This window comes from Lactuca virosa, chromosome 1, assembly GCF_052849685.1.
Source record: "Lactuca virosa cultivar CGN04683 chromosome 1, Lactuca_virosa_CGN04683_v6, whole genome shotgun sequence".
Taxonomy (NCBI): domain Eukaryota; kingdom Viridiplantae; phylum Streptophyta; class Magnoliopsida; order Asterales; family Asteraceae; genus Lactuca; species Lactuca virosa.
Window position 1 is genome coordinate 154,206,756 of NC_136426.1, and position 19,617 is coordinate 154,226,372.

Consider the following 19,617-nt stretch of genomic DNA (forward strand, 5'->3'; position numbering starts at 1 on the left):
TTATTATCTATTAAGGTTATAATATGTGAGTCACATTTACCGTTTCTTTCTCATGAGCAATGCTACCACACCCAAAAGCTTCATTGATAATGAAAGGATATTAAGAAGAGGATTAGAAGGGTCAAGTTGCTCCATGTTCTTATTGCATTCCATTTCATGTTAATATAACTTGGTTCCATTTTCTTTTCTGAATTTAATAATAGAGAGAAATAAAAGAAGGGTTGTAAGTTGTGTTGAGGAAGATAGAATCAGTAACTTGCCAGAACACTTGATAGACTCAATCTTAGAGCAGCTCCCGATTGATGCTGCTGTAAGGACAAGCATTATATCAGCAAGTTGGAGGTACAAATGGACTAAAATGAGGGTGCTTATTTTTGATGAGCAGTTTTTCAAAAAATATGAAAAAAACAGAGCTTTTGGTCATAAAGGGTTTACAAGGATCATAAACAAAGTTTTGATCATTCACCAGGGCCCTATCTTGAAATTTCACCTCCATATACCAAGTATTTTTCTTAATACCTTCGAAGAAGTCGACCAATGGATGCTACTCTTATCAAGAAGCGGTGTCAGGGAACTCATTCTTACTAATTCAAATCGTCGTTGTAAACTTCCTTCTTATGTGTTTTCTTGTCTAGAATTGACAAAGTTGGAACTGAAACACTGTCTCTTTAAGCCACCACTTAAGTTTAAAGGATTTCTCAACCTTGAAGATCTTTCTCTCGAACATATCAATTTTGAGGTTAACTTGGGTGGAACTCAGATCATCTTACCACATCTTAAGAATTTGTCCCTTGTTATGTGCACAAAGGTATACAATTTCAACATCAAGGCTACAAAACTGTTCAACTTGACTATCACCGCAGCTTGTCCTGATGCCATGTTGCTCCGATTATTACACAGTCCATGCCTTACTCTGGTTAGTATATATTTTGGGAAACCCATCATAGAAGGAAAGAGACAAGTTGAAACAATAACATCAGCCATGATGTTAAGTAACCTTACAAAAGTTGAAGGTTTTCTTATCGCTGGTCACTTTCTCAAGGTATAACTCTCACATCTTTTTTTAAGCCTCGAAAGGAGTTTGCACAAAGGAGTATTACCTTTTTGTTATGTAATTCATATTTCATTTAATCTAACTTTCACCTCATAGATTATTACCGCAGAAAATACTCCAAAGTGGCTTGCACGTCCATTTAATAGTTTAAACCGATTGCACTTCCATGAATTTCAACTTGGTAATTTGGATCAGCTTCATGGTGCGCTTTGTTTGCTACGTAACTCACCGAATCTAAAAGAACTGCATGTGATGCACTTGAAAATGGTAAAGGGTGCTAAAAAGAATATTTATATTGCTTATCTTATACAAGTGTTACATTTTTATGTTTTCTTTTCAGGAGCCTCAAGTTGACGTGGGACCTGCTTCAAATCATTTGGAATCCCCAAACTGCTTGGATTGTACATTGGATCAGTTGCAGACTGTTGAGATAACATATTTAGAAAGATCAAAACCGGAACTGCTTTTTATAAAACTTCTTCTTGCTCATTCCCCTTCTCTCGACAAGTTAACTATAACACCAAGTGGAGCTCTTGATGCTGAAAAAATACTTGACATTGCTAAGGATGTTATGTGGTTCCCTCGAGCCTCACCGAAAGCAAAAATATTATACTTGAACCTGGAGACATAATTCGGTAGTAAGGATGTTCAACTACATTGCAATTTAGTTTAATTTATATTTTCGTTGTTAAAACTCCAAGTATATTCGACTTTTTTGTTTGTATTTTGGTCGGTTTAAGTTTTTGTATCTTTACTTTTGCTTTTGTGTGGTGTGGGTTAATAATTGTAAAAATTTTGTATGATGGAGATTTGCGATTTTGAATGAAAGGTAAGGTTTACAACTTAAGACTTTAACAAAAAGTTTTGACCAATGTTGATTTTGACATACTAGTCGAAAAACTAAGTTAATAGCTGATAAAGTGATAGCGTTTTATGTAAACTAGTTGAAAAGTAAGGTAATAGCTGATAAAGTGATAGCGTTTTATGTAAACTAGTTGAAAAGTTAGATGAAAAATACACAATGATATAAAAGAATATATAATGGTATATAGAGAGAAATTAGCATGTAAGATTATATTTAGAAAATTTGAGGAAAAAACTCATGAGCATTTCAATAAACTATCTCAAATAGCTTTTTACAGAGCTCGTGTATAAGCTATATTAATGGTCTCACCAAACACACCCTAAATAGTGTTTAGTTTACTTAATGACACAATATGGAATGTTGGTCAATAGTAGTGTGTATTCCACTATTCATATTGACTTATACTTGTTTAATATACACTCTAATAAATGAATGTTTTTTTTTTTTTTGACATTTTTCATACTCTCATTTAATGTGAAATGTCATTTTGTGGTTATTTTGAATTAATTTTTCTCCACATGTCATTTTATGAGTTTTTTATTTTATTAAATTCTACATAATATTTTAATGTAATAATTGCAATAAATGTAGTAATAAGTAGATATCAATTTCATTAATGAACTTATCTTTAAATTTCAAAATTCCTAAAATTAAGTTCATTAGTTTCTTTTGTTTATTTATTTAAATTATTTGTTTAAATTTAAAACATAAAAAACATTTTCATTATAATAATTCATTATTTTTTTATAAATTCAAAGTTTTCAAATATTTTGATACTTATATTTAATATTTTCTTTTTTAAATTAACCCATGTAATACATGGGTCTCACAACTAGTTGGGAAATAATTATCGCAATCCAAAATCTCCTAAAAGTTAAGACTAATTTGTGTCGAACAATTATATCATAATTTCACTCCTCAGCCTCCTTCACTAAATATCTTCAAGGTATGAAGAGCTTTTTATTATTATTATTATTTTTGTAAAGAATGATGTTATAATTGTGTAGATTTGTCAAAGTATAATGATGTAGGGAAAAATGAAAACAAGTAGCCATAATAGACGATGAATATACTTTGGTGTTTCTTGCATTTAGCCCTTATTTAGAGTTTCACTTTTGCTTCATGTATTTTTAATGCACATGTGGAAACAAGCCTCCTAATGTAGTTATAAGTTTATAGTCTTTGTGGTGAGAGACATGTGAAAATGGGAAGTTACAAAGTGTTGCTACGAGTTCTGTTTTTAGTTGCGTAGTAGGTAGTAGAGAAGAGTTTAATTTTTCATAAAAAGATTGATCTTACTTGGCACTTTAGTCAATTTTACCCCATGGCAAACAAATCAATGGAAAAAAACAAAGATAATTTGACTTTGCTTACAACAATGCAAGTATAAAGCTAGTTTGCATAAAACCATAGAAATGCAATTTAAGTACGCTTACAACAACGAAAGTATAAATCTAATATGTGATGTAGTTGGACATTCTTATTAGATTTTGGTTGGGATTCAAGTATAGTAGTAGACCATTCAAAAAAATTATGGTTAGAAGGCGACAAGCTCCTTCTTTGTAGCAAAAGAGATTTATAAACTCGGATCACTATGTTACCCGTTAAGCAACATGCTAATTTCATTACTGCAAAAGGACACAATAACTGAAGGTACACAAAAGACCGACATGTCAGGATTTTTCAGAACCGACTAGGTTGGGCTTGTGTTGGTGATTTGTTATCATCAATGTTATTTAAGTGTAATGAGATTACTTTTGGTGACCAAAAGTGATCTTGATAAATATTAAACAAGTAAGGAAGGTGTGGAGTACACACTTGTGTAAGTTTGATCAAGTATGAAAGTACATTGTCATTTAGGGGAGAAGCCCCTGAACGAACGTGGGTCCGGGGGGCAGCGCCTTTGGGAGCGGGGTCCAAGGGGCAGACCCCCTGTGAGAATTGACCCATTATGTTACTATATAAAAAATGCATTAGAAATCCGGTTTTTTAGAGAATTGACCCATTTTGACTTTTATTCAAAATACCCGTTTTTATGACCGTTTTGGTGGTTTGTGACAGTTTTAAACTGTCATATGACAGTTTTCAGACAAGGATCTAAAAGTCAGTTTTGGTCTCTTTTTCTGGTACTCACGAAATTATACACTCTCATTCTCTTTCTTTCTCTCTGATTCTCTCTGAGTCTTATCCAATTGAGGATTTGGGAGTATCACCAAAATACTTCGATTTGAAAGTGATAGTCACGGTTCTCAGATTTCCAAGTGCCATTAAACCCATATTTCTAACAGCTTGGACCGGGAGTTTTTTTAGCTTCAGAGGAGTTCGATTTAGACCATAGGATCACAGACTAAAATTTCAGACTATGGATTGTGGTTCTTTGCCCCTACCTTGTTGAAGAGTAGTGTATATGCCTTGCATGAAGTTTATAAGGCTAATCTCTTAAAATAATGTTGATTTAAGATGATTGATATTATGTTGATTATTGATGAGGTTTTAAATAGATTCACTTGTATTCGTCAAATGTGAAATCTATGTTTTGCATCGTGCTTCTAGGATTAATTTCCTAAATTAGAAACCAATTTCATTTCTTTATAGTTGATAGAAAGATGTTTTATTTTTTATATATAATTGTAACTTACTTTCAAAAATCACATCTATAGATTGCAAAAAGCAGTCCAACTAGTCAACCCACCCTAAACCCAATAAAAATTTAACATGTTGGTGAGATTTCTAACCTATTTACATAAGTATTCAATCATCTAATCCATTTAATCAACGGATTAAGAGGGTGTTTAAGATTACTTTTTAAGCTTTTTTTTGTAAAAGTTCTTTTTGACTTTAACTTTTGATGAGGCAAAAGCCAAAAGGTTATTTTAAAAAAGTGTTTGGGTTGTATTTATGGACTTTTGAGTGTAATTTAACTTTTAAAATGCTAAAAGTCACAAAAAAGTTATATTTTCTTGACTTTTAAAAACTCAACTTTTTCTTCTTTATAAAAAATTAATTTGAAAAGAACTTTTGTATTTTCCAAACATCTTTTGACATTTTTTTTTGACTTTTTGGAAAAGTTAAAAGTCAAAAAGTCATTTAAAAATAATCCTAAACACCCTATAAGTGAATATACATTTTGAACTTTATTTTAACCCATTAACATGATTAAATATAATGTTTAATTTTCTTGTATATTTAATTCAATATCATAGTTTAAGCATATCATATTTAATACATAAAAACAATTACTTAATTCTAAATTCTTAAATTTATAATATCACTTCCCTGTAAAGAAAAGTAATATTTAACTAAATCTCCAATCCCAATCATCAATTATTTGTTAGGACAATAAGCAACTACAAATTAAAGGATATATGTTTGCAAAAGAATGAATAAACAAATTAAATCACATTCTGATTGTCTCATATTAGGTGTGTTGAAGTGAAGATATGAATAAGTGACCCACAACTATGTTTGTGTGAAGATCATCTTAGGTGGGTGAGTGAGTTTTGGTTGAGATTTTTTGTTCAAGTTTTGGTTGTTTGTGTGAACCGAAGTTAAAAATTGGAACCGAAGAGATGAAGTGAACTGAGGACCATATGTTGAACCGAACACTAAGGACTGAAAGTAAAGAAAAAAGGTTCTCATCTTTAAAGTGGATTTCGATAAAGCATTTGATTCATTAAATTGAAACTTCTTAATTTCCATTAGGAAGCAAATGAACTGTAGGGATAAATGGTTCAAATTGATAATGGGTTGTTTATCTTCTGGGAGAGATTCAATAATCGTAATGACCCGTCTACAAATGAATTCAACATAAAAACGGGAGTTAGACAAGGTGACCCTATTCACCTCTTTAGACTCTTATTTTCATCACTGCTATAAATACATTGAGTGTTTGTTTGAAGACGGGTTGTGATGCACACATTTTTACAAGAAATGAACTTCCTTTAGATGGCCCAACACTTTCACATCTAATGTATGCCGGTGACGTAATGCTTATTGGTGAATGGTGCCTGCTTAGTATCTTGAACCTCAAAATATTTATAACATCCGAAATTTTGAAGAGAAATTGTTGAGAATAACCCTATTTCAAGATGAACTCGTCGATTTGGAGGACCCAACTCGACGTGTTTAAGATGGAAGAATCGTGGGGATTTAATGAACCAACTCGGCGAGTTGAGGAGCCTCAACTCGGCGAGTTGGCAGCTAGGAAGGAAACACTAATTTTTAGGGTCCTGCACCCTATTTAAAGGCCTTAAGTCTTTTTTCTGGCCTCCTTACCAGCCTCCATTGTTGTCCAAAACCCTAAATCGAGTTGTCGCCTCCATTGTCGAACATTTGAGCCTTAGATGAGGTTTGATGGTTATTTTGTGCATTATGAAGGAGTTAGAGGATCTTGAAGTTCTAAGCTTGGAGAAGGAAGCCTTGGATCCCGAATATCTACCCATTTTGCAAGGAGTTCGAGGTATCAAGTTCTTATCTTGATGGCTAGATGCTTAGATCTCTCTTTTGGGTTAATTTGTTATGCTTTAACCATGGGTTGATTGAATGTTTGGATTAGGACGTACCAAAACATTATTCTTTCAGATTTGGGGTTGTCATGGACTCTTTTGGCATAAAGGTGTCAACTTTATGGATTTAAGGACTTCTTGTGTGCATTAAGTCCCTTATTAAGCCCTTTCTTAAGCTTTTGAGCTTCTCCTAGGCATGCATGAATGCAGTGTTGCAGAAATCGCCCTTGGCGGCCGATTAATTGCTTGGCGGCCTTGAACCGATTACGATTAGGGTGCTTGGCGGAAATTGGTCCTTGGCGGTCATCGGCGGTCATAGGTGGGAAATTTTTAAAAAATTCAAAATTTTTAATTTTTAAATATTACACCAAAATTTTAAATTTTCAAATGTTTAGTTTTCAAATTTTAAAATATTATACTAAAACTTTGAAAATTTTAAATTTTTAAAATTTTAATTTTTCAAATACTTAATATTTTAGGGAATATTAACTTTTTAAATAATTTTATTAATAATTTAGGGTCCCCGATTAATCTCCGCCTAGTCCAGTTAATCGTTTATCGTCAGTCGACCGCCGAGCTACCGCCAAGTGATTTTTACAACATTGCATGAATGTAAAGTTGGCAAATTTACATGGTTTTCTAGCTCTAGGGTGTCAGATCTGCAATTTGGGGGTTTGTCTTTGGAGATTAAGTGCTTAATGGTTAAGCCCTCACTCTTTTAAGTCTAGGGTTTGGGTTTGAACCCATTTCGGTGGTTCCTAAGGGTAAAGTTGGAAACTTTAGTCTTCTAGATCTCATTTTGGTCGAGACCTGAGCTTTGAAGCTCTTGGATTCGATGAAGGCAACTTAATGTATTAAGATGTTGGGTCTCGGGAAAACTCGACGAGTTAGTTGGTCAACTCGGCGAGTTGTTTTGGTTTTCCCCGTTTCTGAGTTGATGTAGAACTCGGCGAGTTGATTAGCAAACTCGGCGAGTTAGGTCAATATGGATTATGGATCTTGTCCTCTTGGCTTATGTCTTTAACCAAGTTTGTCCCAAGGGGGTGCTTGAGGTAATATGAATTGTATATAAGGAAAATATGGGCTTAGGATAAGGCCCATATGGGATTGGGCCCAATTTGGAAAATTAGGCCATTAGTGGGCCTTTATGGATCCTTTGGTTTTGGGCTTGAGAGTTTCAGTTATTAATGTGCCATAAGAACACAAAGTGTTGGACTAGAGAGAACGGTTGGGCCTTATGTAACACCTGGTTTGATTTGGAAAGGTTTTATGCATGGACTCGGCGAGTTAGGAGATAAACTCGTCGAGTAGGGTCGTGGTATCATGGAACCCAGGACGGGACCGACTCAGCGAGTCGAAGGGTCGACTCGTCGAGTCCGAGCTGTTTAAAGAAAACCCTAATTTTGGGGTTTGCCCCCTATATAAACGACATTATATGCCTTTGTAGCCTCCCTTAGCATTAAAAGAGATCGTTTACGGCCGCAAACACTTGGGTGTGTGAAGTAAGAGCATTGGGAGCTTAAATCTTGGGGTTGTGGAAGGAATTCCAAGCTTGAAGAAGAAATATCAAGGGGAAATCACTAGATCTAGCATCTAGTTCGTCTTGAGCATTGATTTGAGGTATGAATCTGTTACCTTAAGCCTAGATTCTACTTGAGAGTTGTGACTAACTTTGAGGAAATGGAAGCAAGCTTAGATCTGGACCTATCACAAGGATATGGTTCCAGATCTGGACTTTCTTAGGTCCCAAATATCATGTAACACCGTAAATATTCAACCCAAATTTTTCATTTTAAAACACAATAAATCACATGTCACATCTTCTCAAAAATCACAAGTATCAATTTATCAACACATTTCAAAATTTGTTTGTCACCACTCCAGGATCCTCCAAAGACATATCTCCAATTCAGATGTGTGTACAATCAAGCCGGTGCCTTCCCGCGAATTCCTGATAAGAACCTGAAACACATAACACATAACACGGTAAGCACGAAGCTTAGTGAGTTCCCCAAAATACCACATACAGCACATAAGCCACTCGAGGCTATAACTCGGTATGACCCTCCGGTCAATGTGTCTCAGCGGGACCCTCCAGTCCCGTAGCTCGTTGGACCCTCCAGTCCGGTCTAGCTCGTTGGACCCTCCGGTCCGGTCTAAATCGTTGGACCCTCTGGTCCGGTCTAAATCGTTGGACCCTCTGGTCCGGTTTAAATCGTTGGACACACCGGTCCGGTCTATATAACACATAGCATACATATATCACAATGCACGTAAACATACACATAACACATAAGACCCTCCGGTCTGCACATAGTTACCACTCTATGTAATGTATAGTGAGAGGACTCACCTCGGGTAATCTCGGAAAGTCTCGTACTCGAATCACTGATCTAGCCTCCGCCTAATCACATAAAGTAATTATCTGTAATTAATACGGCTCTCAAAGGCTAGGCTAGTCCCTCCCTATATTCTCTCAGAATGGGAAAAGACCATTTTACCCCTCCAATGGTCCAATGTCCAAATGTTGACCAAACCCTAAAAGTCAACCCCAGGCAACGGTCCAACTTTGACCAGACTCGTCGAGTGCACTCGGGTGACTCGGCGAGTCCATGCGTGTCCTCTGAATCCTCCTAAGACCTCACTCTACTCGTCGAGTTAACCTTTCTCTCGATGGGTTACCACTGATCACGTATCGTGGTGCAACACAATCCGACCCGTCGAGTCCTCTCATGGACTCGGCGAGTTTCTTCCATGAGAATGCTCAAACGACCTTCTGAGGTCAGATCTGTTTCTCTAACTTATAGATCTGACCTTCTAACACCCAAAAGTCACGTAAAGGTCTGAACTTTACGTTCATGCATCGCGCATATGGCTCTATTTGAAGAAATAGCTCTAAAAATGGAGTCATATGCTCAATATTCTCATGTAAAAGCATAAAGCTTGGTTGTTGGGACACTCTGGACCTCTCAAGGTCCAGATCTAAAGTCTATTCCTCAATGGGACTTCACATGCTCCATATTCCAACTAAAGAAAGGGTAAAGAAACCCTAGATTCAAGAGATCTACTATATACACAAAAATAGGCATGGATTCATACCTCAACAGCAACCTTTGAAGAAGTGATAGTAGATCTGAGCTCCCTTCCTTCCTTCTTGCAAGAATGCACTAATGGTGATGAAAATTAGCTCACTCTTTCTCTCTATGCTCTCTGGATCAATTAGGGTCTCTCAAGGGAAGTGTAGCCACAGATGAAGGCCATAAGGGCCTTTAAATAGGTCACAAACCCGGACAATTAGGGTTTTCCTCAGCAGCGCTGACTCAGCGAGTCAGATACCCGACTCTTTGAGTCCATTCATTAAACACGTCACCAAAACGCGACTCTACTCGACGAGTTAAGGCACCAACTCGTCGAGTCGCTCCTCATATCTCGAAATGAATACTCAAAATATTATCCCTGGAAATCCTGATGTTACAATTCTCCCCCACTTGAATTAGATTTCGCCCTCGAAATCGCTCCTCAACCACATAGATAGAAACCAAACACCCGAAAAGCATCACTGAAAGGATCTCACACCAAAACAATATCTTACTCCATGGATACCTGAACCCAAACAGGAACTCCTAAATTCGGAACAAAATCGACCCCTCTGCCGCTAAGATACCTCTTCTGACTTTTCAAATCTAGAACTCTAGTGGTCTGGTCCGTCGCCAGACCGTCCACTCAAGATATCATCACGTTATTCGCTCCTCGAATAACAGACCCCGATAACTCACTGCCCCTCTAATTCTCACAAGATAAACCCAACAATCGGCTACCGATCACCTATGCCAGACATACCAAACGATCCCAAACACACTTCCATAGACGAAAGGGTCACATGCTACCAGAGACCCATCTACTGGTCTGCTGTCAGAATCCGTCCGAACATTGAACCCCCAACACCCTGTCCTCAGACACAAGAAAATAATCAAGCTCACTCAGAAGTGTCCTCTGACATCTAAAATCATATGCCCCAAAGCGTCTCACTGACTTCCTTCTCATAACAACTTTCTCGGCCCATTGTCACACACCAGACACGACGCTCGCTTTACCCCAAGCGATTACTATAATCCCAACTAAAATCGTCTCACCCTCGACCTCAGTCGACAACTACCCATTAGTCTCATGCGTCTCGCGGTCTTTCCCACACCAACGAACCGAGCCACCCAGTTCCAAGAAACCAGATGAAAACAATACCCCTTCCAAAAAGAAATCTATCTCTATATCCGGAATCTCAATCCATTTACTCGATACACCACTAGAATCAAACTCAACTCGAGAGTCTGGCCCGACGCGAAATTGGAACCACCCGTCCCAATAAAGCACCCAACTCGTGACTCATGACTCGCAACCCACTCGTACATCACTTCTCTGGTCCCTTCCCATTACGGTCTCCACATCATAACTCAGGATATAATGATTCCCGACCATTATGGAGACCTCCGTCTCTTTCCTGATCTGGCCACCAGGCTCTCGGATACTCAATGCAATAAGGCTACTCAAGCCTACTCAATGCAGTAAGGCTACTCAAGCCTAAGAACTCTCCTGAGTCATGCTCTGACTAACAAATAACGCGGTTCCTCGCAGCACCGTGACACCCTCTCACCGACTAGTGAGTACTACGGCTCCCCGCAGTATCATAACACCCTCTCTGACTAGTGAGTACTACGGCTCCCCGCAGTATCACAACACCCTCACTGACTAGTGAGTACTACGGCTCCCCACAGTATCACAACACTTTCTCACTAACTGGTGAGTACTACGGCTCCCCGTAGTATCACCACACCTTCTCTCACTGACTGGTGAGTACTACGGCTCCCCTTAGTATCACCACACCTTCTCTCACTTACTGGTGAGTACTACGGCTCCCTGTAGTATCACCACCCCTTTTCTTGCTGCAATCCATATTCTTAAACAATCTCACTTGTTGTCACTAGCCGAAGGGCTCCCACTGGAATTATAGATACTTGATACTCCACTTACTATCTCGTAATTTAAGCCTCAAAATAACCTGATAATCAGGGCATCATGCTCGGATACCTCAGTACTCCATCACCGACCCTCACGAAGTCTTTCCTCACCCACCGATCTCCTGTATACGGTATCTGTGACAACCCGAAACTTTGTCCGTTTCCGTTACGCGATTTCCGTTAATAAAATTTCGAATCCGTTAACTTTTCCGTCAAACTTCTTGGTTTAGAAAATAATCTAGTTATTTATAATTAAAGTATTTGCAAGTCGGAACTAAAAATCGCGCGGAAACCCAAAAATCTCGAAAAATTAAACAGTTCCGGTCTATGTGAGATTACGACCGTAAACTAGTTTACGGTCGTAAACTCGTTTACGGCCGTATACCCGTTTACGGTCAGTAAAGAGTGGACCCCCACCACCGACCACCTCACCCCTATAAATACGATACCTCCACCTTCATTAGAACATTTCTGGCTAAAAACGCTCTCCTCCTCTCTCTAAGAACTTTAACCATAAATACCTAAAAACACCCTCAAACTTCGGGAAACATCGAGAAACCACGTTTGGAGTCACTTTGGAACGTCTCAGAGCATTTATCTCTTCGAAATCAGCAATCAGCACCATTGTTTTTGAGTTTACGGTCCATCTTCAAAGACCGTAAACACTGTTCTTGAGTTTACGGTTCAAGCCTTCAAAGACCGTAAACTCTGTTCTTGAGTTTACGGCCGTAAACTCACCAAGCCTTCAGAAACCGCAAACTCCAGTTTACGACCGTAAACTCTTGTTCACGGCCGTAAACACCTTTTAGGTGGTGCTTTTGGCTGAAAACCCATTTTCTTCGATTCGATCATGTCCCGGATTTCGTTAAGTGCCACGTGCAACAACTCGGGGATATTCATTTCAGTCAACGATTTCACGCAACAACTGTGAGTTCATACCCCTACATTTTTCCGCATTTTCTAATGTTTTCAAGGGGGGGAATACAAGCTAAACATAAATATTTTCAAGAATATACATAAAACTTATGCAAATCTCATATTTTGATTCCCTTTTATACTATGCTGAGCATAAGCGACGTTGTCACTAAAATTGTATAGTTTTTTTTTCGGACACGCTATTCGCTACGTTTTACATGCAAACTATTATCGGTATAGTTTGGGATTTTTCTAAAACATATCAAGCATAGAAAACTTTCACTATTAAACATATGCATTAAGGCAGAAACCGTTTACAGTTTACATCACTACTTTATCATGGTATTTATAACTGTAATTATCACTACATACGGTATACATACGGATCTTCACTACGGTAGAACATACGGATTTTTACTATGGTAGAACGCTACTACACTACATGTAAACTAGATTGTACGATACTGTGAGGCGCTACTTCACTACTGTACCCTTAGGTGTACAGGGATAAATCCTACCACTGTATAACCAGAGTCTCCTGGAGGGAGAGCGTGAGATTTGTGAATAGATCTATTCGGGACTGACAATCCCACATCTGAACTGCTAGCTACAGTTAGGCGGGCACGCCTGGGATGTACAAATGTCATTTAACTCGATGCCTGAAGAACGTTGGAAAGGTCACTAGTCATATCAAGCATGGTTATACGACTCACATTATGTATAAATCCCCTTTAGTTTACAATCTGACACTCTTCAACGGTTTTATTTATACTAAATAGAACTAAAACACACTACGTATACTGGCCAAGCCAGGGTTTTTAAACAGAACCGCTTATGCTATGGCTTTACATATAAAATATTTATACTTCATGATTAGCTTTAGCTAGCCACATGAGGTAATATTTTCGCATATCACTACAGTTTTCAGTAACGAACATTCATGGTTTTATACGCAATCGATAACGCTACATTTTCATTAAAGAAAATATCGGATTTTCTTGAACTATACAATCATTTCGACTGGCTCATCAAACAAGTTTTCATTACAAATTACCGCTTATGAACTCACCAGCTTTATGCTGATATTTTCAAACTGCTTGTATTCTCAGGAAATCAGACAGGTACCTGCTGGATTTTCGAGGAACTGGAGCAATAAGAGTTTTAAGTTTATACTATGCAAAGCTATGGAATGTAATTCAAACAAAGTTTTCAGACAAAGTTTCAAACTGATGTAAACATTTTTATTTAAGTATTCACTGTAATGGTTGTGTTGCTATGATTGCTGTTATTCATTGGTTGTGATGCTATACATGACGTCCTCCGCCCCGGAACGTTTCCGCCATCGGTTTCGGGGTGTGACAGATTGGTATCAGAGCCCTTGTTTATAGCGAACTGGTATACCGAACCTTACGTGGTATACAACTATAAACACTAAGGGGCCTAAGTGCTCTACACTAAAAGTATACTTTCAAAATATAAAGTATTTATATAAAAGTATACGAGCATGCATACATAACAAAATTTGTGTCGCTAGTAGAACAGAACAAAAGTATTTGGATATTGGAACGATGCGGTTAAACTTGGGCAGTTATGTAATCATGTCTAAGGTGAATATAGCTTGATCAACTATATTCAGTCGAGACATGACCAACATGTGTTTGGAAGTGACTGTGGTGCTACAGCAGGCCTAAAAACTTACCAAAATCATCCCACATAAAATACTATAGGAGTATTTTAGATAGAGCCAAACTCAGTATACAGATTCACTCTAAGTGTTGCTACCTCTTCTTCCCTAAGCAATAACATACCTGCGCTGTTAACCTTTCTGTGCTTATCGCTCGATAGTATACTTTTATTTTCAGGATGAGATATATTTTGCTTTATATATATCTCGAGGACTTGCCATCCTCTTCTTCCTGATTGTTTCTAGAACAAGATGCCTCCTCGACCAAGACCCAACAGAAGGAACGACGACACTCCGCCACCACCACCACCCCCTCAGTTCGACCCCGTCATGTTCCAGGCAGCAGTTACAGCCGTCGTGACTGCAACAATGGCACAAGTGAATGCTGTTCGGGCTGGAGGTGCAACCGACCCCCAGAGACAAGATGGAAGTCAGGGACATCAAAAAGAGTGTTCTTACAAGGACTTCATGACTGTGAAACCCAAGTCCTTCGACGGAAATAGAGGAGTCATCGCCCTGACTCGATGGTTCGAGAAGATCGAATCCATCTTCGAAATTTGCGTCTGTTCTGAAGCAAACAAGGTGAAATTCGCCGCCTGCACCTTCACCGACAGAGCCTTGACCTGGTGGAATGGTCGAGTCAAAACTCAAACCCTGTCAGTGGCTAATGCCATGGGTTGGGAAAGGCTGAAGGAACTTATGCTCGCTGAATACTGCCCTAGGGGCGAAGTGCAAAAGTTGGAGCACGAACTCTGGAACTTGAAGATGAAGGGCTCCGACATCGCTGCTTACACTGCTAGATTCTGTGATCTGGCGCTTCTCTGTCCGGGAATGGTCACCCCGGAAAGCAAGAAAATCGAGACGTACATCTGGGGACTGACGCAACCCACAAAAGTAAATGTCTTGGCTGCTAGGCCGACTACATTTGAAAGCGCCAAGGATCTGGCACAGACTCTGATCGATCATGGAATCGATCTGGATGTAGTGGCAGCTGTCTCCGAACCACAAAAGGAAAGCAGTGGGAAGAAGAAGAAGTTTGGTAACAAACGAAAGGGTCAGTCTTCGCAGGAGCCCTCCAAGAAACAACAAATAGTGGCAGTTCATGATGTTACTGCTCCTACTGCTGCTCCCACTGCTGTTCCAACCACCCAATCTCCTACTAGTGGTTATGCTGGAAAACTACCCATATGCAACAAGTGTAACTTCCATCATCACGGACCCTACCGTGAGTTGATTTGCAACAGCTGTGGGAAGAAGGGACACACAGTTCGATACTGCAAGACACCGGCTCAACCAACCAACCAGGCACCGGGAGCGGGCGCTAGTCAAACTTGTTATGGATGTGGAGAGGTTGGGTACTTCAGGAGAAACTGCCCCAAGGCAACAACTGGTGGCAATACAGGGAGAGTTCTGGTGATGGGCCAGGAGGAAGCAGTTGTTGATCCTACTGTTGTTACGGGTACGTTCCTCCTTGACAACTCTTATGCATGCATTCTCTTCGATTCTGGTGCGGAGAGGAGTTTTGTTAGTCATACATTCAAACATCTAATCAAATGTAAATCCCAACCTCTAACCGAAACATTTACCGTCGAAATGGCTAACGGAAAGAAGGAGATCACTAACGACATATTCATAGGCTGTACTCTTACCCTAGACAATTACTCTCTCCCTATCGATCTTATGCATGTGTCCATCAAGAGCTTCGACATCATTATCGGCATGGACTGGTTAAGCTCCAATCGTGCTGATATTCTTTGCTTCGAGAAAGCTATCCGTCTTAATCTTCCCTCTGGCGAAACCCTTATGATTTATGGTGATAAGCTCAGTTCAAACCTCCGTATCATTTCATGCATCAAGGCCCAAAAGTATCTGCGGAAGGAATGTCATGCATTCCTAGCTCATGTTGTCAACGAGACGCAAACATTTGGAGACCTTGAGAGCATCCCCGAAGTCTGCAACTTTCCTGATGTCTTCCCTGAAGATCTCCCAGGAATCCCTCCCGAGCGCCAAGTCGAGTTTCGTATCGACTTGATCCCCGGAGCTACTCCTGTAGCTAAGTCTCCTTACCGTTTAGCGCCAGCGGAAATGCAAGAATTATCCAGTCAGCTCAATGAGCTGATCAGCAAAGGGTTCATAAGGCCGAGTTCCTCACCCTGGGGAGCTCCGATCTTGTTCGTGAAGAAGAAAGATGGATCCTTTTGGATGTGCATTGACTACCGAGAGCTAAATAAGCTGACCATCAAGAACCGTTATCCCTTACCCAGAATCGACGATCTCTTCGACCAACTTCAGGGAGCCAGCTATTTCTCAAAGATAGATCTAAGATCAGGGTACCATCAGTTGCGATTTCATGAGAATGATGTGCCCAAAACAGCATTCCGAACTCGCTATGGACACTACGAGTTTGTAGTAATGCCCTTTGGTCTAACTAACGCACCGGCAATATTCATGGACCTGATGAATCGGGTGTGCCGCCCTTTCTTAGACAAGTTTGTAATCGTGTTCATCGACGATATACTTGTCTATTCGCGGAGTGAAGATGATCATAAACAGCACTTAAGGCAAGTGTTGGAAACGTTAAGGGCAAAAAAGCTATACGCAAAATTTTTGAAGTGCAAATTCTGGATCAGGAAGGTGAATTTCCTTGGACACGTGATTAGCAAGGAAGGAATACACGTGGACCCTTACAAGATCAAATCGATTGAGAATTGGTCTGCACTGAAGACACCCACAGAAATCCGACAATTCTTGGGTCTCGCGGGCTATTATCGCAGGTTCATCCAGAACTTCTCCAGAATCGCTAAGCCTTTAACTACCCTGACACAGAAGGGTGTAACCTTCAGTTGGGGAGCCAGGCAAGACACTGCATTTCAAACATTGAAGCAGGCCCTGTGCAGCGCACCTATCCTGTCCCTGCCCGAAGGGACGGAGGACTTCGTAGTCTATTGTGATGCCTCCAATCAGGGCCTAGGGTGTGTTCTCATGCAGAGAGGAAAGGTCATCGCCTACGCCTCGAGACAGTTGAAAACACATGAGGTCAAGTACACAACTCATGATTTGGAGTTGGGAGCAGTGGTCTTTGCGTTAAAGATCTAGAGGCACTATCTCTATGGAACCAAGTGCACTATCTTCACCGACCATAAGAGCTTGCAGCACATCTTCGATCAGAAGGAGTTAAACATGCGACAGCGACGATGGGTTGAGCTACTTAGTGACTACGAGTGCGAAATTCGCTATCATCCCGGCAAGGCCAATGTGGTAGCAGACGCCCTCAGTCGAAAGGAGTATTCAGGGCGTAAGGTGAAGGCACTAACAATGACCATCCATTCCCACCTGTCCGTGCAGATCAGAGAGGCTCAGCTAGAAGCCTTAAAACCAGAGAACATGCCGGGTGAATCTTTGAGAGGAATGGGAAAGAATCTAGAGTTCAAGGGAGACGGAGTCTATTATTTCATGAACCGAATCTGGACCCCACAGTATGGTGGTTACAGAGAAGTGGTCATGAACGAAGCTCACAAGACGAAATACTCCGTTCACCCAGGTTCGGACAAGATGTACTTGGATCTCAAACAACTCTATTGGTGGCCAAACATGAAAGCGGAAATTGCTACTTCTGTGGGCAAGTGCCTGACTTGTGCCAAGGTAAATGTAGAATACCAAAAGCCCTCAGGTTTACTTCAGCAGCCGGAGATACCTGAGTGGAAGTGGGAAAGGATAACCATGGATTTTATCACCAAGTTACCCAGATCTCCGAGTGGGCACGACGCCATCTGGGTAATTGTCGATCGGTTGACGAAGTCCGCCCACTTCCTACCAATCAAAGAAAACTTCAAGATGGAGAGACTCACCCGAATATACCTTCAAGAAATAGTTCGCCTTCATGGTGTACCTGCATCCATTATCTCCGATCGAGATAGCAGGTTTACATCGAGGTTCTGGCAGTCACTGCAGAAGGCTCTTAGAACTAAGTTGGAAATGAGCACGGCTTATCATCCGCAGACTGATGGACAGAGCGAGAGAACAATTCAGACGTTGGAATACATGTTGAGAGCCTGCGTCATCTATTTCGGTGCGTCATGGGACACTCATCTTCCTTTGGTTGAATTTTCTTACAACAACATCTACCATACCGGTATCAAGGTTGCGCCGTTTGAAGCCCTCTATGGCCGTAAGTGCAGATCCCCTCTGTGCTGGGCTGAGGTGGGTGACACACAACTAGCCAGGGGTCAAGTCCCCGACAGTACTCTCACTGGTCCTGAGATCATCCGAGAGACAACGGAAAAGATTGTGCAAATCCGGGAACGACTGAAAGCCTCACGAGATAGACAAAAGAGCTACGCCGACAAGAGACGAAAACCCTTGGAGTTCCAGCTTGGTGACCGCGTCCTTCTGAAGGTCTCACCCTGGAAAGGCATGATACGCTTTGGGAAGCGTGGAAAGCTAAACCCAAGGTACATTGGACCGTTTGAGATCCTTGCTAGGATCGGTCCTGTAGCATACAAACTCCTATTACCGCGAGAGCTCAGCAACATCCATCCTGTTTTCCACGTATCGAACCTAAAGAAGTTTATGTCCGATGAGACACTTGTGATTCCTCTCGATGAGATTGAAATCAACGAGAACCTGAACTTCGTGGAAGAACCTGTCGAAATCATGGATCGGGAAGTCAAACGAACGAAACAAAGTCGCATCCCGATAGTGAAGGTTCGCTGGAATGCCAAGCGGGGACCTGAATTCACTTGGGAGCGCAAAGATCAGATGAAACAGAAGTATCCGCATCTCTTTCCTAATCCATGATTTGAATTCGAATTTCGGGACGAAATTCCCTCTAACGGGGGGATGATGTGACAACCCGAAACTTTGTCCGTTTCCGTTACGCGATTTCCGTTAATAAAATTTCGAATCCGTTAACTTTTCCGTCAAACTTCTTGGTTTAGAAAATAATCTAGTTATTTATAATTAAAGTATTTGCAATTCGGAACCAAAAATCGCGCGGAAACCCGAAAATCTCGAAAAATCAAACAGTTCCGGTCTAAGTGAGATTACGACCGTAAACTAGTTTACGGTCGTAAACTCATTTACGACCGTAAACCCGTTTACGGTCAGTAAAGAGTGGACCCCCACCACCGACCACCTCACCCCTATAAATACGATACCTCCACCTTCATTAGAACATTTCTGGCTAAAAACTCTCTCCTCCTCTCTCTAAGAACTTTAACCGTAAACACCTAAAAACACTCTCAAACTTCGGGAAACATCGAGAAACCACGTTTGGAGTCACTTTGGAACGTCTCAGAGCATTTATCTCTTCGAAGTCAGCAATCAGCACCATTGTTTTTGAGTTTACGGTTCATCTTCAAAGACCGTAAACACTGTTCTTGAGTTTACGGTTCAAGCCTTCAAAGACCGTAAACTCTGTTCTTGAGTTTACGGCCGTGAACTCACCAAGCCTTCAGAAACCGCAAACTCAAGTTTACGACCGTAAACTCTTGTTCACGGCCGTAAACACCTTTTAGGTGGTGCTTTTGGCTGAAAACCCATTTTCTTCGATTCGATCAAGTCCTGGATTTCGTTAAGTGCCA

At 40.3% G+C, this 19,617-nt stretch overlaps 1 protein-coding gene across 1 annotated transcript; it reads left to right on the forward strand.

The window, feature by feature from the left end:
- Positions 1 to 358: 358 nt before the first annotated feature.
- LOC145122347 (F-box/FBD/LRR-repeat protein At1g13570-like) lies at positions 359 to 1,685 on the forward strand. The gene is made up of 3 exons (XM_079057961.1): positions 359 to 1,042; positions 1,151 to 1,321; positions 1,395 to 1,685. The coding sequence occupies exons 1-3, from the start codon at positions 359 to 361 to the stop codon at positions 1,683 to 1,685; spliced, it is 1,146 nt and encodes a 381-aa protein (XP_078914087.1).
- Positions 1,686 to 19,617: the final 17,932 nt, after the last annotated feature.